The 17,942-nt window shown below is 38.8% G+C and overlaps 1 protein-coding gene across 4 annotated transcripts in view; it reads right to left on the bottom strand.

Annotated features, from left to right (window-relative positions):
- Positions 1–17,942, bottom strand: part of LOC114239593 (dopamine D2-like receptor) — a 164,847-nt gene that overhangs the window by 26,479 nt on the left and 120,426 nt on the right. For all 4 annotated transcript variants that reach the window (XM_089734530.1, XM_028169874.2, XM_089734531.1 and 1 more), the window contains exon 2: positions 13,508–13,992. In XM_089734530.1, coding sequence (XP_089590656.1) covers positions 13,508–13,897 — 390 coding nt within the window. In that variant the 5' untranslated portion in view covers positions 13,898–13,992. The remainder of the gene's footprint in view (positions 1–13,507; positions 13,993–17,942) is intronic.

Genomic DNA, 17,942 nt, shown 5'->3' with positions numbered 1-17,942 from the left:
ATGGACTCCGACGGCAGGCTTAGGAGCTCAAGTCAAGATCTCAGTTGTATTCTATGATGACTATCCCACATTGTGATTTAGGTATCACGCAAAACCATAACATTTATTTTCAATTAAGCTTTTTGTAATTTAACACATTTAGATTAGACTATTATTATACAAAATTGATCATAATCATGCTATGTATATCATTTCAGATTCTTACCGATTTTGTTTTTAAATCTCCTTTTAAGGTACGTACAAATTACTCCCGTTAGAAATCGCTTGGAAGTAGGAACACACATGCTTGGTATAAAAGAAAAAAGTAAAACAATTATTATTACTCCAGCACAAAATGCTCCATCTAAATTTCAACACTTCCAAATTAATTGCCAGAAATAAAATATAACAAGGGACAATTTCGGAATTACACCCCAGGGGAGGGCAGGAAAGGGAAGGGTTTTGTGTACCGTGACTATAATATTTTAGAGGAACCCCTTCATTTATCTAGAAGTCAATCAGTCGAGAACAGATGGAAACGGTGATTGATGTAACTCATATTATTCAGTGGGTCTTTTGTTTGGTACAAGTCGAAGAAGGCCAGAGGATTCTGTATTTAATACGTTTATATCGTAACATTCATTTAGTACTAAAATTACATTCAAAGGTCGCAAATCTGCATTTTATTCTACGTTACTTAATTATTTTTTTACACCCTTCTGATCAGAATAACGAAAACAATGGAGCCGCTTCTTCGGCATGAATGGACTGGATTTCATCCAAACCTATTTTGTTCGGATCAAATAAATACCCTGTCATTGATAATCGAGCAAGCCATTGAGTGGAAACGCGGTATCTGCAACACCGATACATATGACGAACCAAAAAGTCGACTCGCATAGTTAAACACAAAAAAATTCGATTAAATATGAAAGCTACGTGCATGGAAAGCAAAGTAAAAGACAGTGTAGCCGATTCAGGTTTTCATCAACTGCTGCTTGTGGTATAAACTTGGTATTTTTTACCTGAGACGATTTTCAACGAATACCTGTGGAAGGTGTGTCGGAAAATGCCAATTGACAAGCAGAAAGTGCATCGTAACACCAGACATGGATAAGCCAGAAGGAGAAGGCAGAGAGCCTATACACACGGTAGGCAGCGGCTTGGCTCTGCCCCTGGCATTGCTGAAGTCCATGGGCGACGGTAACCACTCACCATCAGGTGGGCCGTATGCTCGTCTGCCTACAAGGGCAATAAAAAAAAAAAAAAAAAAACACTCCTTGACACAAGCACTGGAGTACAAAAAGTAGACCGTCTCAAGCAAAAAGCATAAGCCAAGACCGATCGTGATGGCAAAATACTGTTGAAATCTGATCTGGGGCTCTTAGGACTTCTTAGTACTTAAACAAGAAGAACAACAAATCGATAGTGTTGTGTTCCTTGGGGTCAATATTTCGAGATGTGCTCTATTTTAGACTAGTCGGAAAGGTAAAGCTTGGCTTACCTTGACGAGTCATCAGCTGATAAATGTTGTGAGTAAGTATCCTATGAAGCATAAATCTGCTGCTTTCCTACTGCTTCTCTCTTTGCTTCTATGCTCCCAGGTACCAGCTACTTCAAATTGACTCCATACAGAAAATTTAGGTGTCGGAAATGGATTGTCAATGACCATAATCTAAGTTAACGTTTGAACCCTTTTTATTTTGGGTCAGCAACCTAATCCTGGGACTTTCACCTATGCTTTGATGACGGTTCACCTGCGGGACATGCCTGTGATGAGCGGACAAAACCCTCTGTCACTCAACAGGGACAAAACTAAACTAAAACACAAGTAGGGGGCAAGGTGACGCGATTTACGAAGAGCCCATCTCTCATCCTCCTCCATCTGACGGATGTAGACGGATGGACGGATGGACGGCTATCTCACTCTTCAAACCGGACGTTACGAAACGGACGTTATGGGCCCAGATCTTCTGGATAACGTCTGTTTCAAGAGATCATATTTGCCATACACCATAGAGCTCTGGAATGAATCCTTGATGATGAATGAATCCTTCCCCATGGCTATCCCCAAGCTAGTTATCTATAATCACGTGTTCCTCTTTGAAGAAGGCTTGAAAAAGACCTCGGCGCTAGGTAACTTGGCCGTGTCGCCGTTCTTATGAAGTCGAATTTACGAATGTGTCTAAATATATACCGTAAATAGATAAAACCCTATTTAAATATATGGAATGAAAACTATTGATGATTTTCTTTATTTACACGATTATAAAGGATCGGCATACTTTATTTTCGTGACACAAACTTTTCTATAATAGAATTTTCATCATCCTTTTTTAGTTTCCATGATTTTTATTTGCTCATCGCAAATGGTTTGTAGAAGCTTACAAATTAAATTGTCATTCAAGAGTCCGCACATTTGTTTGTGTTTGGACATTCCGGATGTGCGACCGGCGTCGGGTGGTGTTAACTGTTTTCCAATGATGCTCTGTAGTCGGTCCGCAGATAGCATCGCACACTCACATTCGGGTTTGTTTATCTTTTGTTACTATTAATAAATACATATATATATTCAAAGGACATGTGTAGTGTTGAGTGTTTTCTGAATTTATTTTATTGATGATAAGGGATCAGGCCAGAGGGTTTTATGGTAATAGTGCAGTAATCTATATATATAAAAATGAAACCCGTTTTCCGTTGTCACGACATAACATGAAAACGGCTCGACCGATTTGGCTTATTTATTTTTTTGTAGTTTTCTAATACTCTGTACAAGGTTCTTACGGAAACAAATATTAAGAAAATCTCTCAGAAAGATTGAAAAATATACATTTAATTTTGCATATTTTAAAAAACGCGCGTAACGAATGTCAACGTCATTCAATTTAAAATAAAAAATCTGTGGTAATCTGTGACACCACATCGATAACCGCGCTAACAAATGTCAACGTCATTCAATTTAAAACAAAAGAATCTGTGGTAATCTGTGACAACACATCCATAACCGCGTTAATGGACTTTTTGGCGGGAACGCGTGGAGTGAAGTTGTGTGATTTGTTTTATTTTGTCTATTTAGTGTTTCTTCGGGTTTAAATGTGTAATAATGGTGGTTTATTAACCGTTTAATATCTGTGAAAGTGCACAAATGTGGGAAAATGAAACAAAGGCGCTGGACGTAACTTCTCGGGATCCTCCAAAAAGTCCACTGAAAAAATTTTAGTAAATGACCACCATTTTACTGAGATTAGATTTCATCTCATATCATCTCATTTAATTTCATCCCAGTTGATTAATGTCTCAAATTAATCATTTTCATTTCATTTCACTCCATAACATCATTTTTCATAAAATTAAGAATATACATTAAAATAAGACATGACTCTCTCAGTTACCAGGTCATAAAATCTCTTAAAAAAAAAACCGCGTTAATAATAATTTTATTATGTTTCTAATAAAGTTCGTTTTGTTTTAAATACTAAGAAGTTTTTTGTTTGCTAATAAGTGTTTGTTAATCACGGTAAGTTCACTTCACTTCATATCGATTTTTGGTAACTTTTGGTGACTACACAATATTACAATTTTACATGGTTATATAGAAAATATATGAGATCTTTTTAATTTCAGTTGGATTTTCGTTTTTAACAATGCTACCAACCAGACGTACAAGAACTCGCAGAACTCTAAATACGGCAAGTCAAAGAAATATAAGAGCAAATCAAACTGATGAGCAACGCGAAGCGCGAAATGAACTTCAACGGAATCGAAATCAACATAGAAATGTTGTTTTTAATCCCCACAGAGCTGCATCTATATACTTCTATACTAATATTATAAAGAGGAAAGATTTGTTTGTTTGTTTGTTTCGAATAGGCTCCGAAACTACTGGACCGATTTGAAAAATTCTTTTTCCATTAGAAGCCGACATTGTCCCTGATGAACATAGGCTACTTCTTTTAATTTTTTTTTATAATTTTTTTTTTTTGGTTTCATGTGTGTTTTAATGTTTCCGAAGCGAAGCGAGGGCGGGTCGCTAGTTGAATATAAAAGACGAGGGTCAGGTCTATCGTAATGGAAGCCCACTGAGTTTCTCGCCGGATCTTCTCAGTGGGTCGCGTTTCCGATCCGGTGGTAGATTCTGCGAAGCACTGCTCTTGCTAGGGTCAGTGTTAGCAACTCTCCGGTTGAGCCCCGCGAGCTCACCTACTAACGTTACGGCGAAGCTGAGATAGCCTCTCAAGGCTATCAGCATAGGTAGGAGAAAAAAAAAATGTCGTAATGGTCTTTTCGACTACTTACCCAAGTAACGCCATATATCTTAAGTACTAGTGGAAGGGCAATTCCAAATCCGCACTAAGCACGCCTATTTCTCTCACAAGACAATTATGCAGTCCGGGTTAGTGGATTCGTGAGTGGATTAGACAGCTGTATTGCTGTTAAAACTGAATCATCTTATAATTCGTAACCTACATTTATCTCGATCTCGATGACACAATGATTTTAAAATATTCACACGTATTGCCGTGGTACAATTGAAGCTTCAAATTAATAGCTTATTGTAGACGGTGGTAAAGAGCAACTAGCATGATCATGTGGACTGATTCACGTTCAAAATGTTAAAGAAATTAATTTGCTGTTCTAAGTTTGTTTCGTCAATTAAAATGAAAACCCGCTGTTGTTAAACGGAAAACGCAACTCACCACCGAGGCACCGTAACAGATCCGGAAAAATCCAAAAAAAAAAAGGGTCCCAGAAAGGGTTGCGATCGTCCCGGAATTGGGTCAACGTGTCAAAAAATAACAGTAAAAAAATCTAACCGAGATAGAGCTCGGGTAACGAATGGTGTCTTTGTTACGATTATATCTTTGAAAACTGGATTTTAAATGTACTTTTAAAACAGTTCGCCTGGGAGTAATTTAACTGATTTTGAAACAGGAAAATCTTAGTCGAATCTTGCATTTTCGTGTAGCTATCGTCTACAGCACTAGTAGAATTGGTATGAGTAAAAACAAGACTTTGACTTCATAGTTGATCGGTTTGGGAGATTTTTGAGTGAACTCCATTAACCACGCTCAGCAATAAAAAAGATCTTCCGTCATTCACTTGACTGATATTTTTGTCCGAGGACCGTTATTCGAATACTAGCGACCCGCCCTCGCTTCGCTTCGGAAACATTAAAACACACATGAAACCAAAAAACAAAAAAAAATAAAAAAAAAAATAAAAAAAGTAGCCTATGTTCTTCAGGGACAATGTCGGCTTCTAATGGAAAAAGAATTTTTCAAATCGGTCCAGTAGTTTCGGAGCCTATTCGAAACAAACAAACAAACAAATCTTTCCTCTTTATAATATTAGTATAGATTAAATCTGAATCGTGATGTCAGTTACTTTGCAGATCGTTAGGGGCATCCCTATTTTTATTTTGAAGTCGCCACGGCTCGAAGAATAAGACGGCTGGTGTACTAGCGCAACTGAGCCTGTGTTCGGATCTCGCTGGCAGGTACCAATTTTTCTAAGGAAATACGTACTGAGTAAATGTTCACGAATAGCTTCCACGATGAAGGAATGACTTCGTTTAATAACAATCAAATCGGCAAAATATAAAATTTGCTGCATTATTGGTGGTAGGGCGTCATGTGAGCCCACACCGCTAGCAACCAGTTCATTTTTTGCCGTGAAGCAGCAATGGATTTCGGTTTGCGGGTTGGGTAGCTGTTGTACTATAAAATTTAAACTTACAAATCATATCTCAAGACTCAAGGTGGATACGACATTTACGTTGTAGATGTCTATGGGCTCCGCTAATCTCTTAACGAAGGTGGGCCGTGAGATCATCCTCCCGTCTCAGCAATACAAAGAATTTTACTTAAAAATCCACCTCTTCATTTAAATATGTATGCCATCGCAGCCATCTCTACAATCAACTGCTACTGTATTCACGTAATGTTTCGTGTCTGTCTGCAGGCTCCGATAGCCGTATTATTATTGAGTCTTCTTTTTTGTCTCAATCTTATCACTGTTGTATATCTAAGCTGCCGTAACTAAGTACTTGCCGTCAGATACATATACTTATCTACTAGTCTAATACAAAAAACACATTTTCGGAATTTTTGAAAACATTTCGAGCATTTCGCTCTTATAAATTTAATTACGCTTTTGTTTATCGAAAGCAAAATAATTTCAATAAAAAATGCGTGAACAGGAAAAAAAAGGATGTCGGGAAGTAATGATTTTATTGGTTTGAAAAGGATAAAGTTGATTCGATTAAGCCGTTGCTTAATTTTCTAATTAAAACTTCGATGAGAAGATTTTAATTGTACTATTGATCCAGCAGTAGTCGAAATTCGACTATAATTAATTGGAATTGTAAGTTTGTACACTATTATGATTGTATTTTATTCTTCTATAATCACAAATTTCGCCAAGACAACACTATAAAAAATATTAACAAAGACAAACAATATTTAATCTTAATTTGACAACAGACGAAAACAACAAAAGTTTGACAATAAATAGTATGCATGCATGTGTGCGTCAGATACATGGTATGTAGTGTGTGTAATGTTTTCATTATTGATTTAATGTATCTTTTTTGCATTATTTTTAAAAAATATTAGCATTGTGCACTTCTTCTCTATATTCTCTATAGGTAAGTGTGGAAAATTTCAAACTCCTCTGCCCGCGCAAATTTCCTAAAAAGGGATACAAAGTTTCTTCTTCAGGTATTAATATATAGATATACATAAATAATATAAATTGTTTAAGGAATTTTCTCTTTGACAAGAACGCTCCATCGATATTCAAATTGGAATTTAGAATGTTCCTGTCAAAGAATGTTGGTTCGCCCCAAGGAAACACAATATTCTCGCGTGCTCATTCTAAAGAAACCCTTCTCATGTAAATCAACCCTTATTCTTCGCACAAAGAAAACAAAGACTTAAACTGTCATAACACAAGTAGCTTTTGCATAACCTCACGCGTTCAACCCTGTCTTGGGGTGTTCACTAGCGTGACAAATGGTGATTCTACACAGAGGTTCTACGCATGATTTAAAGTCTTCAAACTCTGGCAAAATAATCCTGTTTATTTTGCTTTTATCTCAACAGGTCTCAAGTTAATTTATTGTAAATTTAAAATACGTGAACTTACAACTTACTATGTAATTTTTTTTCTTTTCTTAGAAGTTTGGACGAGTAAATGTCGCTCTCCATCTAGAGATGTGAGTTTTTAATCATATTTTTTTAGTGTTACGGCTCTCCTCTCTTTTGGACCTAAAAGCATTATTGCTTAGCGGTAAAAATAAGCAAGATAACGGCAACTACCCGTATCGGCACACAAGGCGTTCTACAACCAAAAAAAATAGATTTAAATAAAACCTCTTATATTTATCTTTTGATGAAAGTAATTTAATCATGTCATCATTTATGATCGGATACAAAACTTCAAATTAGAGCTTGTAAATTTCGATGGCAACATTTTTTTTTAATTTTTTTTTATTGCTTAGATGTCTGGACGAGCTCACAGCCCACCTGGTGTTAAGTGGTTACTGGAGCCCATAGACATCTACAACGTAAATGCGCCACACACCTTGAGATATAGTTCTAAGGTCTCAGTATAGTCACAACATCTGACAAGAAGTTTATAATTAGCACAGTGAAATAAACTCTCAGATTTCCAGGTTGTGGCTCTGATACTAACTACTGCTCAATCCATCACGGACCTAACCTTTGCTGTTGTGATCATTCCGGTGAAACATCGCGGCGAGCGCATTATCTACCGGGGCGTTTTAGGTTTCGGCAACTGAAGCGACATTAAAAAAAATTATCCAGACTTAACAATCAAATAACAACTTGGACAATGCATATGTACGTAATATACTAGCGTTTGTATTGACGGTGCTAAGCTAACTTTTGTTACTACTTATAATATATATAGCCAGAACACCAAATTTAAAAAAAGTGTTTTTTATAGTACGTGAGGTCAGAGACACAGGCAAGCCGCTATCTACCCTCAGAAGTATTTTATGGACATGTAAACGATTGTCATAGCAACCACACCTGTACCGAATTAGACGATTTCCGTAAGTTACGAGCAGAATCTAATCTTCCCGCCGGTAATCTTTATTTGCATAAATAAGGAAATAAGGGGCGAATGTAAATAGTTGTAGCAAAAATACGTTTCTTGGTAGGCGGATAATGTGAGGAGAAAGGATTTTTTTACGGTTTTTATTGCAAATTATTTAGGAGAATTACGTGTGTATGTTTTAGCGCATCTATTGCGCAACGTGGTTCAACTGATTAGAAATAAGGCCTTATGGTCTTAAGTTAAGTACAACGACTTTGACAGATGAAAAATTGCTTTAATTCCTCTTCTACTTATTAGCAATGAATGCACAATTAGCACGGACGAACTGCACGACCATGTAAAAAGGGTATTTAAATGCAAATGTAATTACTTTACGTAATTAGTTTACTGTTAGTTGCTGAGTTGCTTCTTGAATAGTTTTCGTGTTACCGTGGCTTTGTATAACAATGGCTCTCGTGGACATGGAGTTACGAATACGGACATTAATGACAAAAAAGAAAAGTCTTTCCCAATTTAAGCCAATTTGAATTAAAATAGAAAATTTAGGTCATTGCTGTGGTTCTCATGGTTCTAGTTGATTGAGGTGGATTTCCTCATATTTCGGGGAGTATTCATTTCCCGTCACACCATGAAAGATGGCGTACACGTATCGCAGACCGCAGACATCTCAAGATGGATGCTACAGCTTACCTTGAGATGTGAGGTCAAAGTTTCAATTGTATTCTATAAGCGCTGGCCCACTCTTCAAACTGGAATGGAATACTTCAAACTGGAGCGTTTTGTGACTGAAAGAGACAGAATGGTGGTACCTGCCAGTGCGAGTTTACTAACGCTCCATCCACGCTGAATAAATGGGTATCTTCGTCGAAACTTGTGGGTTAGAACCTTGGACGCCATGATGGACACCATATGTCCATGGCATACTTAACCCCTTTTTTCGGGCATTGGGCCGAACCTCCTATGAAGTGTCCGCGCCTAGGGGGGACTATGTGGGTTTTGACGGTCTGCAGATGTTGGGAGTACCCAACATCCGTCTGTTTTGGGTCAGACCCCGTCATAGTAGGAGGGATTCCTGCGGTCAAGACTATAACCAGACTCGCGGCACCAACCCTAGGACACCTGACCGACGGGTCAATGATTCTACGTCAGCCGTCTCAGTTCGGCATTATTCCGGAATACCACGCTGGACAAGAACCAGTCTGCCAGGTCGGACTGGCAGACTTACCCCTAGGGCCGCACCAACTTATCAAGAATTGTCCAAAAATCATTGAGGCGTTTTTCGCAGATTAGGCCAAGGAATAACACAAAAAAAATCGGCGACTTACGGAAAAAATGACTACTCATCGTTACATTCAAAACTTGGGTTGCCTACACGCAATGAGACCAAATAAGTAAATACTACTTGTAGCATTTGTACTGAAAAATCAATTTTTGGCTATAGGTGTTGTTTCATAATTGGCGGTCATAGTGTTTACCGTGGCCCACTGGGCTAAGCATGGTTTCTAGTCTGACATTCAGTGTTAAACAGATTCTCGTAACTTTTAATTTGGCCTTATAACCTACCAAAATCGTATGATCTATAAATGTGAAAGCTCGACAGGCAGAAGCTCTCGTGTAAGCTTTTATAGGAGCACTCGACCATCACAACACGCGGAGTTGAATGGATCCATGAATATTTAGATGAAGCTTAATGACCGATGTGTAAATCCACAAAGCTGCATTGCGTTACCGGAGCTTTTGTGAGACATCAACTGTGAAATCGTCTGTGAACCTAAAGTAAATTGTAGAGTCGCAAAGCTGACCAGTAAAATGTAGAGATACCACTTGACTATCCGGGATTAAACAGCTAGGCCACGAGGTATATGAAAAAATCGCATTGTTTCATTTTTATAATAAATAGCTGATCCGGCAGACTTCGTAGTGCCTCAATCGAGGAATAAAAGACCTAAACTTTTGTATAAAATAAGCTTAAAACAAACAAAAGGAATCCGTACGCGGGGGGGGGACACCGAAGGAAAAAAAAAGTGTGTGTGTCCGCTCCGACGCACGACTGGAGTTTACTGGATATAAAAAATTAAACGAAACAATACGAGAAATAGTTCTATATTACGACAACACGATACACTACAGATTATTAACAAATTAACGAGACACAAAACAAACGACTAACAAATATATGAAAATACAATAATGAGAGAAACGCGCGATCAGTACGAGGCTTTGTGGCGGACTGCCGGCGCAGCAGCCCGGCGTCACCTGCGATAACGCGGCCGCGCGTTGGCTCCTGATTGGCGCGCGCACGCATCACGCAATCAGGAGCCAATCAGGCGCATAACGCATTTCGTGTGACATGCTAGTACGATTTTGATTGGCGCGCGCACGCATCACGCAATCAGGAGCCAATCAGGCGCATAACGCATTTCGTGTGACATGCTAGTACGATTTTGATTGGCGCGCGCACGCATCACGCAATCAGGAGCCAATCAGGCGCATAACGCATTTCGTGTGACATGCTAGTACGATTTTGGTCCCCATAATTTTCATACCCCGGGCCTATATATGTAAATCGATTCTAAAGGAGTAAACTCCAACAAAATTGTTATTTTATATTTAATTCCGAACATTTATATATTTATCCTTTTAAACATTTTCTGCACTTCCACAAATCATTCAAAACCAAAATTAGCCAAATCGGTTCAGCCGTTCTCAAGTTTTAGCGAGACTAACGAACAGCAATTCATTTTTATATCAGAGATTTAAAAAATTTTTTATTTTTTTTTTATTTTTTTTTTATTGCTTAGGTGGATGGACGAGCTCACAGCCCACCTGGTGTTAAGTGGTTACTGGAGCCCATAGACATCTACAACGTAAATGCGCCACCCACCTCGAGATATAAGTTCTAAGATCTCAGTATAGTTACAACGGCTACCCCACCCTTCGAACCGAAACGCATTACTGCTTCACGGCGGAAATAGGCGGGGTGGTGGTACTTACCCGTGCGGACTCCCAAGAGGTCCTACCACCAGTAATTACGCAAATTATAATTTTGCGGGTTTCATTTTTATTACACGATGTTATTCCTTCACCGTGGAAGTCAATCATGAACATTTGTTGAGTACGTATTTCATTAGAAAAATTGGTACCCGCCTGCGGGATTCGAACACCGGTGCATCGCTTCAACACGAATGCACCGGACGTCTTATCCGTTAAGCCACGATGACTACAGAAATATCTTGCTATGGAATTTTATAAAATAAGGTTTTACTATGTATCTTCTTTGTTGTTCGGCTAACGGTCTACGGCACTTACACAGTGACATATTGTGATCTAGATTAAGGGATATCAAGTTAAGCGAGGACTACAGGACTTTGAGTGGTGCTTGTTGTCACAGGTCTAGAATTGTTGGACGATTATACCTATTGTGCACTAATTGAGGTGAAGTGATTTGATGAATGACCTAATAATCGATATCTAATTGGAACGCCTGGATTGTAGCTTAGCGGAGAAATCAATAATGATCGGTGGCTAATATCTTTTATTTTTGTTACTAAACCTCAAAAATAATTCAATTATGTTGGGGAACTATGCGTTGCCTTTCGTGGGCGTTTCCAGGATTTTTTAAAGGATTTGTCATCGATTTTTTTTATTGCCCTTGTAGGTAGACGAGCATACGGCCTACATGATGGTGAGTGGTTACCGTCGCCCATGGACTTCAGCAATGCCAGGGGCAGAGCCAAGCCGCTGCCTACCGAAAATATTTGAGCATTAATCGTTTTATTGGAGTTTACTCCTTTAGAATCGATTTACATATATAGGCCCGGGGTATGAAAATTATGGGGACCAAAATCGTACTAGCATGTCACACGAAATGCGTTATGCGCCTGATTGGCTCCTGATTGCGTGATGCGTGCGCGCGCCAATCAAAATCGTACTAGCATGTCACACGAAATGCGTTATGCGCCTGATTGGCTCCTGATTGCGTGATGCGTGCGCGCGCCAATCAAAATCGTACTAGCATGTCACACGAAATGCGTTATGCGCCTGATTGGCTCCTGATTGCGTGATGCGTGCGCGCGCCAATCAGGAGCCAACGCGCGGCCGCGTTATCGCAGGTGACGCCGGGCTGCTGCGCCGGCAGTCCGCCACAAAGCCTCGTACTGATCGCGCGTTTCTCTCATTATTTATTTTATAATCGTTCTTGAGGAGTAAACTCCAGTCGTGCGTCGGAGCGGACACACACACTTTTTTTTTTTTTATTTATATATACTATACACGTCATATATTATTTTATTATTTTATTCACATTAAAATAAAGCTTGGCCCAGTAAAACTACACCACAAACTGAATTGCTCTATAAAGAGAAACAACCTTTAAAGCTATTGCTTCACCAGCTTTTATGTTTTTTATATTTCAATATTCAATAATGTTTTAATATTTCTAATATTTCTTCTTCTAATGTTTCAATATTAAATATACCATTTATGTCACCTGTATATCATACTAGCTGACCCGGCAGACTTCGTAGTGCCTTAATCAATAATAAAAAAGAAAATTGTTATTTTTATTTAATTCTGAGCATTTTCATATTTATCTACCTTTTAAACCTTCTCTGAACTTCCACAAATAATTCAAGACCAAAATTAGCCAAATCGGTCCAACCGTTCTTGATTTTTAGCGAGACTAACGAACAGCAATTCATTTTTATATATAGAGATTATAACCTCTTTTAAGATTTATGTTATAAATCATATAGAGGTTACATACATTGGCGGACTTAAAGCATAAGGCGCTCTTTACTAGTCGATCAGATGTAATGCAGAGGAAATAATGGTTAAAATCCCACAGGTAGACATCAATTTTTCTAATGAAATACGTACTTAACAAATGTTCACGAATGATTATCACAGCGAAGGGATAATATTGTGGAATAAAAATCAAAACCGGTAAAATTATAATTTGCGTATTTACTGCTGGTAGGAGGATCATCTTGAGTCCGCACGGGTAGGTACCACCACCCTGTCTATTTCTGCCGTGAAGCAGCAATGCGTTTTCGTTTGAAGGGTGGGGTAGAATACCTTAAAAACTGAGACCTTAGTCCTCATGTCTCGAAGTGGATGGCGGCATTTACGTTGTTGATGTCTATAGGTATCAGTGATCACTTAACACCAGGCAGACCGGGAGCTCGTTCACCTATCTAAGAAATAAAAAAGCTAGTTCATTGAAATGTCTTCTTTACGCCACTAAATCATATATGGTTAGATTTTGAACACCAGCCAGATGATCAGATCTAGCAAGAGAAGCGCTTGGTGGTAGTCTGTACCATGTAGTCCATGTCACCTAAGATCGCGCACAGTGGAAGAACGTCACATGTGGTCGCGATCCTCAGTAGCGAGGGAACGATATAGAAGAAGAAGATTTTGAATTGGCATCACGTGTCCAACTTACCAAATAATAAACGCCAAACGGCATTACCACGACGGCCACAAGCAAATCGGCCACCGCCAGACTGACGATGAAGTAGTTTGTGGCTGTTTGCAGACTCCTCTCCCTTGCCACGCTAAGTATGACTAAAACATTACCAAAGAGCGTCAGAACTGGAAAAACCAGTAGCGACAGCGCCCAGACATTGTACTCTACGTCACTGCACGTTCCATTTTCAAAAGTACAATTAGTTTCATATACTACGAATGGCTCCTCGTATATGTTGGAATTCGATTTAAATTCGGAGTCAATCGAATTGAATGTTTCGGTAAAAGTCTGGTTTCGTAATGAATCCGCGTCATTCGTGAAGTTTATCCGGCTGTTGTTCTGGCATTGGCGAGTGCAGATCTCCATGGCGCGTTCGGTGGTCTCTCTTGTTTGAGTTACGTCAGCCCGAGATCAGAGTTTGGGTGAAGATCTTGCCACAGAGTCATTTATGATGCGGTTTTCTGAAAATAAAAAGAAAATAGCCTCCTTTAATTTACGATTTGATTACTACTTTGTAATTAAATTACGTTATGATATAGGGTTTTTTTGCTGACTCGGATAGCTTTAACGAGTACGTGATCAACGAAAGATAGGTAGGACGAAAAACATTGGTCGCCCGCCCTAACAGTACCCAATGCTCCTTCTCGAAGTTTCGTCACAACGACCGATTTTGTGTTGCCTTTATCCAATGGGTTCTCGTGACCTACAACATGTCATCGGTACACTTTAGGAGGAGACCCACCACGCTACGTCTTTCGGGATTCGGTTGCCATTCGAGAAGATTTTGGCCCCAACGGTTATGTCTTCTACGAGCTATGCTCTACCTGCTGCCATTTCAACCTCGCAATCCTTTGGACCATATAGGTAATAATATAATGATATAATACTTCGGGCACATTACAAGGTAGGATGGTAATAGCCTCGAGAGGCCCATTGTGATACCGGCGGTCTGAAAACCACAATCATCCTTTACGCTAACACTAACAGGAATGAGGTTGCGAGTAATCTGTGATATTATCTACCTGTTCACGGAAATGAAAATATCAATTCCTAAGATCCGTAAAAGTCTGGTGGTAATTATTATTATTATTATTAAATTCTTTATTTCAGATAATCATCCATATAAATGTTAGTAACAGTTATTTCTTAAAAATAAGTTAGTAAGGACACAGTAATAAAAGAAAACAACAACATACATTGTTACTATATACGATTGCAATAGCGGCATTACGAGAAAATTTTGTGGACCTCTCTGCAATGATTCAGAAAAGGTCTAGAGAATATCTAATCTAGAGAATATCATGGCCATGGTAATGATATTGCGGACACAGTTAATCATTGAACTCCAAGTATACAGATTACTGGTGGTAAGGCCTCTTGTGAGTCCGCACGGGTAGGTACCACTACCCTGCCTATTTCTGCCGTGAAGCAGTAATACGTACGTTGTAGATGTCTATGGGCTCCAGTAGTAACCACTTAACACTAGGTGAGCTGTGAACTCGTCCAACCATATAAGCAATAAAAGAATAGTAGTGATTTTTACCAGCACGTATTCTGATATCAAGGCGCTATCTTCGCTGATAGCGGTGCGAGATCAGTAACTGGGACCTCATTGTTTGAATCTTCTCCAACACGCGACTTAAAAGAATACTCAACACGAGATAACGATTAATCGGTAATACAACTCAAGTGTCAAAGTAAATGAAGTCGAGTAATAATACGAGCTTTGTAAACAGCGCGCCACGAGGAGTATAATGGTACAGAATCCAATTACCGATAGAGTGAGATGGAAGATCTCTCCCGTAAATGGAGAACAGTACGGTCCTTACAGTTTGATTTTAATGCGATTCGTTAAACGTATTTTGTGTCCATAGCATTGATGAGCTGAAGAACACTCTGCATAAACAATGTAAAGTTAATGTAGCTGTTGTCATTCAAGAGGGACTCAATGTTTAATCTGAATATCGTTTATCCTTCCATTTTGATCTATTTTGAGGTCGAAAATGACTGTCACTGAAGCGGACTGCAATCGAAGTTTTTTTTTTTTTTGCTTAGATGGGTATAACCCTTAATAAACCTGTCAGGAACTCTTGTCGGTTTCAGTTGAAGAAGGTAACAAGTCAAGCGTGCTGAATGCTAACTCGTGCGTTGATGAAGCATTACTTGTTAGGAAGCTTTTACACATGTATTTATGTTCAATTAAACATATGTATCTGTGAATTGCTTAGACAGCCCACCTGGTGTTAAATGATTACTGGAGCCCATAGACATCTACAACGTAAATCCGCCACCCACCTTGAGATACCAGTTCTAAGGTCTCAAGTATAGTTACAGCGGCTGCCTCGCCCTTCGAACTGAAACGCATTACTGCTTCACGGTGGAAATAGGCAGGGTGTTGGTACCTACCCACGCGGACTCACAAGGGGCCCTACCACCATTAAAACATAGCCTACTTATACTACTATATACAGTACTGTTCTCACAGTCTGCGACCGCTTTTGTCAAATCACCATCGGCCGACGGCTTGTCCCTTTAAATTTAGTAGTTGATATGGGAAATGGTCTTGGAACGATGATGTCGTTTTTTCCGTTGAATATTTAATAAATAAATAAAACTAATGTTGCACATTCGACATCCACCGGCCAGTATTATTTAGTATAGCATGTTGGAATAAGGATTCGCACAAGGGTGCGAATTACATATATAGGTACATAGACTAGCGGCCCGCTCCGGTTCCGCTCGGGTCTTTAACAAATATTTCAACGATATTTGACGTTGGTTTTTTTTTTAAATAAAAGAACACTTATTGCGGCCTAACTATAATAGTTAGACATATGCTGTCGCGACACTTTTTGTAATAATGTGTTCTACAAAGTCGTAGTACATTATTTTATTCTATCATCAATAGTTTTCGCAGGGCACGCGATGTAAAGACTATTGTAGGTAATTTTTTACACCTTGGGTTACATTATTGGAGTTTTAGTAAGGATCCGTAATTTTTTCAAAAATATGATAGCCTATGTCATTCGGGAATAGTGCAGTTTCGAAACAGTGAAAGAATTTTTCAAATCGGTTCAGTAGTTTCGGAGCCTATTCAATACAAACAAACAAATCTTTCCTCTTTATAATATTAGTATAGATAAGATGCCTTGCCCTTGAGCTATTTGCCAATTTACTCAGTGGAAAAGGCTGCTCACCAGATTCCAACGCAGATGTTTGATTCTGATATCATGTCTTACGAATAGCGGCTATGCTTGCCGACGAAACGGTAATAAACTCAAATATCCTTCTTAATTACTTTGGACTTAGGGAAAGTAATATTAAGTTACCAAACAGCGAAACGAGCGAATCCTGCAGCACATTGGGTTTGTTTTTGCCGCCTAACAACAATGTACTCCTGTGACAGCCACATCAAGTTCACATCCTTCTTCAAACGAGGCTTGCGGAGAGTACTTAACGGTAGGCAGCTGCTTGGCTCTGCCCCTGGCATTGCTGACGTCCATGAGCGACGGTGACCACTTACCATCATGTGGGCCGTATGCTCGTCTGCCTACAAAGGCAATAAAAAAATAATAAAAAGTAAAGTAGACTTAGTGTTCAATGATTGACTGTGTCCGCAATATCATTACCATTTTTACGGATCTTAGGGATTGATATTTTCATTTCCGTGGACAGGTAGATGATCTCACCGATTACCTGGTCTTAAGTGAGGTTACTGCGGTTAAATGTGGATAGATGCCGCCGTCAAGAAAGTCTCCTGTCTATAAGAGCCGTTCCGACCGTCAAATCGGAAAGCATGGCTGCTTCGTCGCGAAAATGGGCAGGACGATGGTACCACCCCACGCTTTTTTTACAATAAAATCATTTTTTCTTACACCATTTTTAATTAAAATTATCTAACATTTATTTTCTATTCTTTAGTTGGATTTTCGTTAAAAGCGCGTTTTGTCGTTTTTTTAAACTATTATTTATTTTTCATTTTAGTTGAATTTCAATTTTTTCCAAATATTTTTTTATATTGAATTGTCATCGGCCCTTAATAAGCATACGAAATTTCGAGTTAATCCGACGTTTGAAGGGGTCAAAATCATGTCTAAAGATTCCGTTACATACTAACATACGGGCGTCTGAAGCTAATAAATCGTATTAAAAATCAGAGTAAAGTAGTCCCGGCGTATTTTCTATATACATAAAAGCGATTATTACAAAAAAACGTAGCTGAACAGATTTCGATTCAGAAGTGGAACACATGTACATTTGGACCAGCTCTTTAAATTTTTATTTCAATTTTTTTTCCTACCAAAGCTGATAGCCTTGAGAGGCTATATCTAGTAGATGAGCTCACGGAGCTCAAACCTGATGACGTTGCTAACATGATGAGCCGTGCTTCGCAGAATCTACCATCGGATCG

This window comes from Bombyx mandarina, chromosome 18 (genome assembly GCF_030267445.1).
Source record: "Bombyx mandarina strain Sakado chromosome 18, ASM3026744v2".
NCBI lineage: Eukaryota > Metazoa > Arthropoda > Insecta > Lepidoptera > Bombycidae > Bombyx > Bombyx mandarina.
The sequence above is the reverse complement of the archived record's forward strand: the minus strand, read 5'-3'. Positions and strand labels throughout refer to the sequence as shown.